The sequence below is a fragment of the Nesoenas mayeri genome (genome assembly GCF_963082525.1).
Source record: "Nesoenas mayeri genome assembly, chromosome: 6".
Classification (NCBI taxonomy): domain Eukaryota; kingdom Metazoa; phylum Chordata; class Aves; order Columbiformes; family Columbidae; genus Nesoenas; species Nesoenas mayeri.
The window spans coordinates 37042529-37055106 of NC_137545.1; the positions used below are offsets into that span (position 1 = coordinate 37042529).

Consider the following 12578-nt stretch of genomic DNA (forward strand, 5'->3'; position numbering starts at 1 on the left):
TCACTAAAGGCTGTAGAAGTGTTCAAACTCATCTTCTCTCCCTGTAATAATATCAGAGTTTTGTTTCTTAAATACTGAAATTACTGCATTTGTCTCCCATCTGCAGACAAGGGGTGCAGAATGACACCACCAAGGCTTGGTTGTATTTTCACCGAGTTAAAGTATATTGTGTTGTTAAGCTCACAGGAGTCTCTTTTGTCCACTCTCATTTTCTGGAGCTGCTTTTTCCAGACTGCCACACCTGGGAGGGTCTCTTGTGCAGTTTTCAAAGAAAAGCAATGATTTACTAATAACGGGATTTCTTCCAAGTTACCTCTAGCTCTGTGTGCCCATATACTCTGATGCCTTCCCTCCTGCCTAAAAAGACTTAATTTTAAGCCTCTTGGCAACTGAAAAAGGAACTGATCAGTACCTGCAGTGCCGTACATAGGGCCAAACAATATGGCAGTGTGAGAGCACCCATGACACACGTTTTCTTTCCTTTTCTCTTCATTGGTATAAGAATATGTCTTACACAGTTTGCTGAATCACAGAAGCAACATTTAGTCTCCTAACTGTGATTATACAGAATAAATTATTGAAAAACGATAGCTACAAGGAAATGCTCCATCTGTGAGACAAATACAAAACAAAAGCTTAAGAGAAATGGGAGAATGTTGCCAGTGGTAGCATAAAGGTAGAGCTGAATGCTTCTTGGCTACTATGCTGAGAATATGTATATTAGGCATTTGTGTTCAATTGTGATTTATCAGATTTATATTTGGGCTTATTGCACTAAGCCATGTAATTTTTGTCTTAACAGAAAATTTTACTTTACATTATAGTAAATACTTTGACAGTTACTGTGTGTGGCTCATGGTATAGAACGACTTATTATGCCCCTGTCTGCAGTCTGTTCTGTCTGCAGAATGCTGGAGCAGAGCTGGGATCCCTGCATTCGAGTCTTTTCTAGCAGAGCCTCTTGTACTTTTAGTTCCTGATCTCATTATCAGTCTCTCAGGAACACTTGCATGTCATCTGTATCTCCTGACCTTGCACATCAGCAAGAACAACCTGTTGAATACTAGTTAGATTTAAGGAACAAGATAGTTACTTAGTCACCAGGGGTTTTTTTCCACTAACAGATATATATATATTTCTCAGTTTATTCAGTCTTTGTGAATTCAGAAATACGTATTAATAGCTTATATGCCCAGAGGAGAGATTTGTGATTGCCTAGTCTGAGATGCTGTATGACACTCAGAATATTCATTGGCTGATTCAGACAAAAACATGGCTTTTTGGAAAAGCAGATCCAATCTTGATTTTTAAATAGCACATGGTGGAAAGCACACTATTTCCTCTCATAAAATCCTCAAATAATTGCCTTCTCTCTTAAGACTTTGCATTATTTCTAGTACAGATTTCCAAATGATGAATTCCAGCCTTAGTAGCAGCTACAGACTTTGTTTACTGTACTGATGATGGTTCTGTTCTGTTTCCCTGTAGGAATAAATAGGTTGAGGTCAAAGTTAACCCATAGTTCTCTCCCAAAAAGCCTGCATATGCCAAACCACTGAGATCTTTGTGCTTTCTAATCCTTAAGTGTTCTCACGAGTCTGTTTTCTCTGAACCTTTTCAAGATTATTCACATTCCTCTTGAAATGTGGATGTTAGCAAAGGGCACATGGGCTGTACCAGCACCAAATCAAACAAATATGCCTTGTTAGGCATATCCCCTTTTCACCATTAGGAACCCATGTTTAGACAACTTCTCAGCCAAGACCCTAATATCATTTATTGGAACTGCTGCTGCTCAACTGCTCCGTTTCTATCAGTATTGCCTGTATTTGTCTTCCAAGATGTATGACTTAGTACCCGGCCATATTAAAATTCTTACTGTATGCTTGTAACATCAAGCACATTAAAACTGTAACTTGCAGCCTGTAACTGCAGTCATGCCCATATGCACTGGTACATAAAGTGTAATCGCTGCAGATAGGCTTTGAGTCGGTGACAGTGTGGGATGTCTTATCTGGAGTGATAAAATGCAATTCTTGTGATCAACAGAAAGCCTGAACTGATCTCGTGTCTGTGTAATTTGCTTATTTCATGTTTCCTTCATTTTCCCTGTTCAATGCTCTTTTCATCTGCCACCACGGCTTGTACGGAACCAGACTAATCTATTTATCCTGCTACTTTTCTTTGTGTTGAACATGGCCAATTAACAAAAAGTGTAATCTCCACAGAATCCACGTTACTGCTGGGTCTGATCAGTCGTTAGAGAAGCAGCACAGTGCAGAGGAGAGAGCATTCCCTTTGGGGAACAGCAGTTGCAAATAATTGTTTAATTTTAAACCGAGCTGGTTGAAATAGAACTGCGGTATGCACAGGACCTTTTTTCCCTGGAGGTGGCACTTGAATAGCTAAGTGCCATCATGGTTTTTATATAAGAGCTATGGACATGGGTCTTCTTTTGCACCTGACCAGCTAGCCAAGCTAGGAATCTGTATATTCCAGCTCTGCTGCATGGCCAGGCAGACTTGGTGAGGCTAGCTCACTTGAACTGTGTACACTGACCAGGTTCTTGTGCCTAGAGAATTATGAATTGCTTATAGACACTGTTCTGTCATCCTGTATCATTCAATGGGGCAAAACTCTGGTTTGAATGTGACAAGTAAGAGGGGTGGAATAAAGTGATGAATTCTGTCAGCTCTGCTGGATACAGAAAAAACTGTCAGCCCATGGCCTGCAACCAGAGTTGTTCATCCCATGTTACAGAGGGGAAGGCTGGGTCCATCTCGCTGGGGGATGTAAACTGCAGAGACTGTAAGAAAAACATCTTGTTTTCTTCCCTCTCATAACTAAATCGGTCATAAGTGGGTTGTGGATTACAAATAGGAGGCTCTAAAGAATTTAGCTTCATTCCTAAAGATCATCCTTAGAAGTAAGCTATCAAGGGCAACATGTGCCAAGTTTTGGATGCGTTTGTTGTAATCAAAGGTTTGGGGTTTTGTCTGGGGTTTCTGGCAGTGTTAAGGAGGGGCCTCTCTGTGCCTAATTGAAAAAGAAGGAATGAATAAAATGTGGAAAAAAAAATATGAAAAAACCCATAATGCTCTCCATTATCAAAATTAGCTTTAATTACAGAACACTTCAATTGAAAGGGAATGCTCGAGGCCTTTCATGTTGTCTTAGCTTAGTTTTGGTGTATTTTCTTTAGTCTTTTTCCTGCAACTTCCTGTCATACTATTCCAATACTTCTACCCTTAATCCTAGAAAGAAAAAAGCATCAAGATTCATTTTATCCTATTTGCTATTTCTTTTTTTGGGGTTGCTGCAAGAGAATTCAGAATTTTGCTTGTATCAGATAATAACCATCAATGCGTAACATGATGATTGCATCAGTAGATTTTATTATAGTGTATTGGAGTTGCCTTAAAAATACTTATATATTTAAAAGCAAAATAATGTGTGAGTTTGTTACTAATGCCACTTGACAAAATGGGGATTTTTCTTGGAGGCATAACAGGTTTTGAAGAACTGGAGACGGGAAATGATTGCGCTCAGCTACTTCTCAATGGGAAAGTACATAACCAAGGCCGTTCTTACTAATAGCCTTTATAGCTCCATGTGACATACGTAATTTCCCTGTCATATGCCCTCTTGCATGGAGTGGGAGGATGAAAATGGAGAGAAGTTGGAGAGGAAAAATTGTACTTGTAGGAATAGTTCTGTTATGTGCACAGATCAGTGTCTCACTGCTGGCAGCGGTCTTTCCCTTCCTTCTGATTGTTTTTGTGCTTCATATTTAGCAACATACTTTGGCTGAACATTTAATTTCATTTTTTTTAAGCTAAAAGAAACACAAGGGAGAAAAGATCCTTCTCACCTTTTCTCTCCCATGTGGTCAGCACACTCATGGTGTGCTTATTTTGTCTTCCTCCAAATTTGCAGCAGCGCTGTGGGCTTATCTATTGATCAAAACTTACCCTGTTTGCTGGCACCAAGAGCACTGTCCCGCTTTGTGCCACATAACAAATTGAAATGAGGCAGATACTTCCATTTAGCAACGTTTCTGAAATTCACCATTTGCATCTGAAAGAAGTATGGCTCAAAAAACAAGTAAATCAAAGCAAACGAGCAGCTATCAGTGCGGTAAACAAATATACATGTGTGTACATTGTTGAAGGCTTATTCTTCAACATTTATTATGAAAAATAGAGTTTCATTTATTATGAAGAAAGAAAGAAAGAAAAAATGGTTTCCATGAATATGTACCTTTCAGACAGGTTGGTGACCAGCTTCTCTTTTTGCAGAACTCTGCAGCTACAAAATAAATTAGTGAGGTCTTACAATACCAATTAGCACAATCACCTACTAGTATTTGATTATCACAAAACCAACACAACCTTTTTCTCCTTTGGTCTCACTTCCTATTTTCTTCTATACTCCTGCACTTTCCTGCTTCAGCACTTAGAGTACACAGGTATGTCTCATTGTTAGTTCTGGAAATTTCCATTCAAAGGGCAGGAGATCCCTGATTGGACATTAGTGTGCATTACATGACAAAGGAATTGTCAAATCTTTCAAAAAACTGAGTTTAAAAAAGAGATTAAAAAAAAATCATGGATGAGGAACTGCAAGAAATGATGAATGAAATGAAGATGAGGATAGGGAACTGAATAAGCAGGATTTCTGGCAGATCTTGAAGAACTCAAGTCTTTACTGAGATGTTTTATTCATTCTTTGTGCAAAGATTATATATACATGCAAATAAATTTTATATATATAAAGTGCAGGCTGGTGCATATTTTGTGCAGGCATATGTGGTAGGTGCCTAGCAAAGAGGCATTCAGGGAAGAGCAAAAGCATGGCAAGGTTATCTAATACGTCCTTTGCATATTCTTTCTCTTTCCAGCTTTTTTCAGCTCAGGCAGTTTTCTGAATCTGTTTGTCTATTGGTAAACTGCCTGTAGACAAACTCTTGAAATGTCGCTGAGAGCTGCCTTCAGAGCACTTGACTGAACATGAACCTTTACAAACTGTCTTGCCTCCACAACATTCTCTGTCCCAGAGTCCTTCAAACCTCTGATGCATTTTGGGAGGACCCATCAGCTTTGTGGGTTTTTGAACATGCTCCCTACTGGCTTTGTTTGGCTTCCTTTGTATCAGGACGTTATGAATAGCCAGTCTCTGTCCATGATCTTTATGACAGTTACGGTTTGTAAACCTCTTTCATATTCTGCCAAGTTGTGTTTTCCAAGCTGAAGAATCATTAATGAATTTGTTACACATTTCTGTATGTAATGATGGAAATCGTTCTGTAGCTTGGATCCTTCTTACTCTGATCAGGACCACAGCCAGTGTCTTGGCTGCTTCTTGAAGAAAGGGACCAGAACCGCAACAGTGTTCAAGGAGGGAGAAAACTGTCTTTATAGAACAGTTCAATGATATTCTCATTATTTATTCCTTTCCAAACAATTCGTACCATTTACTTGGTTGGTGGGTGGACTGACTGCTACTGAACATTGGACTGATTTTTTTCATGGACCATAATAATATTTTATCATGATGCAAAGTCTTCATCCTTGGGTGACGTTGGTAAGCTCAGGTCTGTTATTTGTATATGAAGTTAGGACTGGTTTTCAACACATGCGTCACTGTGTTTATTTAAATTGAATTTATCAGTCATTCTATTTCCTAGTCACCCCATCCCTTAGATTACTGAGGAGGCTTTTTCAAAACTTTACAACACCAAGTGTTCAGTATTGTGGCATTTTTCTGCAGTATTTTGAATTTAGCTTCAGGTTTGCTACTCTGAACAGTACGTATTCACTGCACACTTTGCCACTTCTCTGTTCTCTTTCACACGATGACTGTTCATTCATAAGGCTGATTCCCTTCTATCCTGAAGAGACTTAGTTTCTTTAAGAACTTCTAAAGAATTTCTACATGGTGATTGGCTTTTTTGGGGAACATTACCAATTTGGTGAGGATTTCCTTCTATAGAAAGAATTGACTACTGTAATTTTCTTGGGTTTATATGGTCATATAGTTAAGTCTTAAGTTTCATATAAATTGTTTGATGTAGAAGTCACACTTGCTAGTCATGAATCCTTTCCACATCCATTTGTCAATTCAATACTCTGCATTAAGTACTCTGTGGTTAGCAATTTGAAAGTTTCATACTTGAGCTCCAGGAGACATCATCTACACCTTGGGATTTACCACTGTATCTGTGTAACTCTCTTAACATTGTTGTACATTGAAATCTCTTCTGGTTCCCCAGTAGACAAGATTTTCATTGTTCAGGTGTGTCTTTGAGAGTGTGATGCTTCTCGACAAGAGAGATTTTCCAATCTTATGTTTGTGTCACAATCTCAATTGTCATATATTGAATATAAACTGGATTTTGGCTTATCTTGGACTTGCTGCTTTTGCAAATAAATACCCAGATGTTAGGACTTCTAAACTTAACAGTATATATTTAGGATATACACAGAGATCTATCCCATTTCTTACTTTTCTGAGTTACGCTTGTCAGGCTTTGTAAAACCATTGTCTTCTGACTTTTTCAATGTAAGAAAATGAGACTGGCTAAATGGGATATTTGACATGCATATTGCAGTTTGAACTTTCAACCCATAAACCCGTTTAGGACTCTGAATCCAGCTCTTCTGTAATGTACTTGTCCTGTAGTTCTGCGTGTGTGGTGCTTCATTTCATTCAGTGCTGAATTTCTGGTGTTCTGTGAGAGGGCATGAATGGTCTCAAATTGCAAAATATTGTGATAACCTCAGGCTGACAAACTGATGACAGAGTTGTTAATTACTGCCATCTACCACATCAAGAAGACTAAAAGCAGAGTTTAGTTCTTAGTACATCATGTTTCTACCATGTTTTTTTGTAGCTTTTATACTAAAGTTTTTCACCCACCAAACTTAAAATTTCAGCCCTTCAGACTGTTGCTTCATGTCAACATTGTCCTAGGGAAAGACTTTATCAATCAGTTGTCATTTGATTTCTTTGATGAGAAAGGACTTATCGTGATGCTTTTAAAAGTAGGTGGAAATAACTGATGAACAGTAATAACAGTTCTGCAGTCAATGATCAACAAAAAGTACTTTCCTGAATGACATGTTTATTTTAGCTGCTGAAAAATGGTTTCAGAACAGGTTTGTGTGACTGTTACTCATGATTGCTCTTCCATTTTGATTCTGAGGAGAAATCATTTGGTTTTTTGTTTTCTTTTTTTCATGCTCGAAGTCTAGATTTGCAGTAGCCAGCAGCCCATGATCTTTTCTCTTTGAATTCATTTGGAGAAAGTGAAAATCTGGAATTTACTGTCAAAAGTTTTAAGCTACAAGAATTATTTATATCTGCACCCAAGCAAGCAAACTCAGGAATTGGATTAACATTTGAAGGAATGTGATTTGCAAACAAAATATCAACATTTCTTTCTTTATTTGCAGCCTTTCTATTTATAAATGCCATATTTATGCTTATTACATTTTCTAACTCAATATTTTAATGTTAGGAATCAAATTACATGCCCTGATGATTTTTATTACAATATATACTTCTATGATCCAAAATAACACTTTTCTACAGGAATGTGGAAATTTGGGACAACTTAAATGCGAAAGGAGACAAACGTTAGTGAGATTTGTGTACAGGAGAAGGTCTAATGGTATTTTTATGGTACTTTGTGGATGATTATGAAAGCAGTAGATTTTGACTCAAACTGTGTGAGGGAATAAAGGAGTGACTGTTTTGTGGATTGCGCTTTCTGAGTTTTTGGTTGAACTTTTTTTGGTTTATTTCCTTCAGAAAGAAAGACTTTTGGAAAAATTAAGAACAATTGTTTTATGTATAGTGAACAAAGGGAAGATGCTTCTCTCTGTTCCAATTGTTCTTTAAAAATTTCATTTGGTTGAAAGAAAGAAGGTTGTCCTTTGGGGGAGGAAAGATTTTTCCCAGCTTGTGTGTGTTGTTTTTTCATGCTTTTACTGTCGTGATTTGAAGACTAATTACTAAAATTTTTCCATATTGATCCCTTTACTTTGATTGGTGCACCCATGGCATAGCTACCAGAACGGGGTGATTGAGTAACGAGATGGGCAATCTGCTCCATCACAAACTGTATCACTGTAGAGCAAGCTAAAGCTAGAAGCCAGTTGTTATGTGACATTAAATACCCTTTGTATTTGAATGTATACAAACAGGTAATTTAGCAAGGAAATTTTAAGAAATGATAGCGTTCATTCACCAAGGCCTGATACATTATCGCTCCTCCAAGATTAGTGAAGCCAGGATTTTCACCAGTCTACTTGCCCTTCGGATGAACTTCTGTAAAATTGTTGGCCAGCTTTCACACGGGACTGTGGGGGAACAGTGCACAGAATTGACATGACAAAAATAGCGGCTGAAAGTAGAATTCTTAAAAAAATCTCTTGCTGCCAAGAAGTACAGAGACTTGTTGCCTTATCGTAGAGCTGTTACTAAGACTATGTGCAAATATTGAGGGAAACTCTCTCTGATCTGTGCTGCACACTGGCTGTAAATACAGTCTACAGCTAATTGCTTTTGGAATACTAGTAGTCTTTAAAACTCAAAAAACATATGGCATTGAAAATTAAAGTAATTCTTGTTTGCAAACTAGGATGGTGTACTGTTTTTATTTTTTTTAAATGCAGCACTATAAAGCCATTACTCTTCTCTGGTCTTTTCCAAAATGCCTTTACAACTTTAGGTAAGTGGAATATTTGTAGGTATCTCATGGCACTCAAATACTAGGTTTTTAGTTAAAGGTATGTGTTCAGTTATTCAGCTCGCAAGAGTGCATCTTATTAAGGTGAGATTCACCCTTTTCTTCACAAAAAAAAGATAATAACTAATTATTTTGCATCTCTGACAAAAACAGAGCAAATATTTTAAATTTCAAAATGAGTTTCTTAGTATTTTTAGGCCAAGTTTTGTGTAGGCATGCTGGGATTTACAGCTACCTGATGGTGACCTGGTTTTTGTCCAATTAGAAATAAATAGGACCATGGTTTTGATGTATTTATACCTATACGATGAATAAAAAAGCTGCAGTTTTCTTCCAATCTAGTAGAAAACAAGACTTATAATGTAATGAAAGATCAAACATGATATAAGAATGAGTGAACCTATGTCTCTTTCTGGCTTTTGTGGTACAGGAAATAAAAAACAGCTCTTATTGAACTTTATTGCTTGAAATGTATAAACACTGAAAATACTTTCGCATTGCTGTTACAGGACAAGAAGGCTTATCTGGACATCATCCACACCTATATGGAAGTCCATGGAACTGTTCACGGGACAAGCACTATTTATATTCCTGGCTATGTAAAAAACCATGGAATACTCAGTGGGCGAGATTTGCAGTTTCTGCTGAGAGAAACCAAAGTAAGTTTGTCAAGAGGGAGTAGTGGCAAAACCAGTTACAGATAAACAGTATCTGAAGTGAGCACATTTCACCTCCTGCAAATGAGCTCCTAACTTAAAAGCATTGGAGAAACAAACATCCAAATGTGAAGGAGCTTAAGTTGTCTTCTGTGTGCTGGGAATATGTTTTTAATCACGTCCATGTTTTGTGGACTGACAGCTGTTCCTAGAGAATTGTGATGACAACCTGCAGTCACAAACACATTTATCTTCAAGCTTGAGAAACATGGATAAGTGCATTTTTTGTTTTCTTAAATGTGATATTCAGCTCAGGGAGATGATCAGCTGTGAATGTGGTTTGTTTTACATGCCTTTTACATGTCAAAGTCAGGTAATATCTGCAAGCTGTGCAGCAGACCGGCTTACTCTGCCCTACCAGTGACTTTAACCTGGAGCGACCCTGCTCTCTGGGGGAGAAAAGAAGAAAGGCGAGCGCTTTGTTTGCCATTTAGTTCCTTCTTCTGCTTCAGTCGTGCAGAGAGAGCAAGCAAAAGAGCGTGCTTTTTGTGGTGTGCTTTGCCTCTGGCCCCATCGTCAAGGGAACTCAAGATAAGGAACAGTATATACATTGAAATAAATAAACTTTTGTCCCCATCGTTAGAATGCTTTGTGAAGTTTTCTGTGCCGTTCCCCTAATCATTGTGGCGCTTCACAACGCTAAAACACTTTAGTAGATTACATTTCAATAGGATGTTTAATTTTCAGTTGGTGAAAGAAGTGGTTTGTGTGTTTAAAATTAGCAAAATGTGTAGAACGTCGCTGCTTACTCTCCATAGTTGATAGTTTCTTGCTGTGCACTTCTACAGAAAAATCTATTAAGAAAAGGAAAGGAAAAAGCAAGCACCTCCTAGTCTTCCCACACGACTGCAGAGATCTCCTTTTTGAAGTATTTGGGGAAATGATGGTAATTCGACATCTCTGTGTGACAGCTGTTGGCAAATTATGACTTTTTAGAGGCAACCACTGTGTGTATGTACTTGATGCATACAGATAGACATAGTGTTGCAGATTAAAAAGTCAACATTTTCGTCATAGATAATACTGAGATTACACAGCTTTTGCCTGTGTGGAGTATGAAATCACTGGGTTAATCACAGTACTAATGTGGGAAGAATATTGACGTTGTAATAACCCCAAGCACAAACAGTGACTTATTTCTGGGGGGAAAAACAAAGTGTTGTATTCATTGAAATAGTAAAATAACCTAAGGGAAGGGAGTTCCTATAGAATTATTGAAGTCCTTATAATTTACAAAGTAGAGTTCATAATAATAGTTTTGTTTGAGTAAGTCTTTCTCTAATTTTTTATCAGTCATATGTGTTGCACTAAAAAGCTTGATTTTCAGTATTAAGTAGATAATTGTTATTAGCTATATTTGCTGTGCTCTAAGATGCAATGTAAGGACACATTGAATTTCAGACAAATTCAAGTTAATTAATACATATTATGCAGCTCAGCACAGTGCGGTAATTATATGGGCTTTGTGACACAAGAAGTTTCACTCAGTTTTTGACTGATAATATCAGATGGAAGATACTATCTTGTGATTGTGAAGTTCTCCTGAAATCAGTAAGTTGCTTAGTTTTCACAAATGGTGTTTTAGTGAAAAGCACAGATGTATGCAGTACTGCTTTCAGAGTCCAACAAGCATTTTAGATTTTCATTTTCTATACTATTGTTGTGCATTGGTTATTTTTTTTCTTCCTAACATTGGAGAAAGTCCTTTGAGAATTTCCTGCATTTCTTAGTAGATGGTACTGAGAAACACATCAATGTATTTCTGAACCCTGTATCAGGAAGCGAATGTTTTTATCACGTAATGTTTTTCATACAGTCTTTCCTAAGATTTTATTATTATTATTCAGTCTGCAAACACTATTTTCCTATGGCTTTTCTGACCTTTTATGAACAGATTTGCAAATGACAAAAGCTGTTTTGCTTTTAAGGTAATTATTTATTTATGATGAAGCCAGGCTAACTAAACTTTGACATGATGATAAGCAGTTAAGAGTCCATCTGCTTCTCCTAATACTGATTATTGCCAGGCAAATGGGAGTGCAACGAAAGAAATGAAATTAAATATGGCTTACCGCATCATGAAGTTTGGCTATTATTCCTGTCTAACTCTGTTCCCATATATCTAGTTGAACAGAAAGAGTAAAACAGCATCATCCTGAGACTGAAAGTGGAAACTGAGATTTACCATCTAATTTGTTTGGACTTTTTCAGCTGTAGGTGGATTTTTGGGTTGTTCTGGGTGGGGTTTTTTGCTGGCTGATGTTTAGTATGTCATAGGTAAAGTGGCTGTTCTGTGTTAGCATATGGTTGCATTTCAGTGTTGATCAACAGACACACTTGCTCTAAGTCTTCTTGTTGCCTGTACATTCACAGTTTCAGATTTTGAAACCCTTTAAGAGGTGATACTCTAATGTAATTTAGCATAAAACCCCACCCACCTGTCTCTACTGGCCATCTGCTGCCTGTGTGGGTCAGTTGTTTATATCAAATGGATCATGGATTGAATTGCTGAAATCAGGGCAGGTTTTCCACAAAAATCAAGCTGACTTGAATGGGAGCTTTGTGCCCCAAGGAGCCTCATGTATGTCTGCACGCGCATCCAGTGGTGTTCAAGGGCACTTTTTAATCATAATCACTTTAATCGCTAGGCAACATGATGAGAGGCCCATAATGAATTTAGTTATGGGGTTTTGTCACTAGACAATCAGTGGGCTGAAAGTATGTGAATAATCAGAGCCCTGACTGCGGGCTGGTAACATCTGTGGTACAATGCTTGCCTGAACCATCCAGGTCTGCTCTTGGCTGTCTCCAAGCAACAAACTTTAGGCTTCCAGAAACTTTCAGATTTTTCTTTTCCTAAGCATATTTTAAGACCCAAGGATTGTCTTTCCTTGCTTGTGGTTGTGGTTTCAACATTGTGTTAGGAAGTTTTTGCGAGGTCAGCTGACAAATGAGCTAGCTTTTAGAAAGAGCTAAATAATAATTAAACAAATCATACAGTTCGGTGCACTCAGAAGTGTCAGTTTGCCTTGCACTGCTTCATTTTGCCCTTAAATTTGCAAAATACCAATAGATGACAGCTCAGTCATGACTCGCAATCAGAGCTTTGC

General features: G+C 37.7%; 1 protein-coding gene across 1 annotated transcript in view; it reads left to right on the plus strand.

Annotated features, from left to right (window-relative positions):
* MGAT5 (alpha-1,6-mannosylglycoprotein 6-beta-N-acetylglucosaminyltransferase) overlaps positions 1-12578 on the plus strand; it is a gene marked incomplete at both ends in the record, with an annotated part of 73065 nt that overhangs the window by 44912 nt on the left and 15575 nt on the right. The window contains one exon of the mRNA XM_080346826.1: positions 9262-9411. Within this exon, the coding sequence (XP_080202952.1) occupies positions 9262-9411 (150 nt within the window). The remainder of the gene's footprint in view (positions 1-9261; positions 9412-12578) is intronic.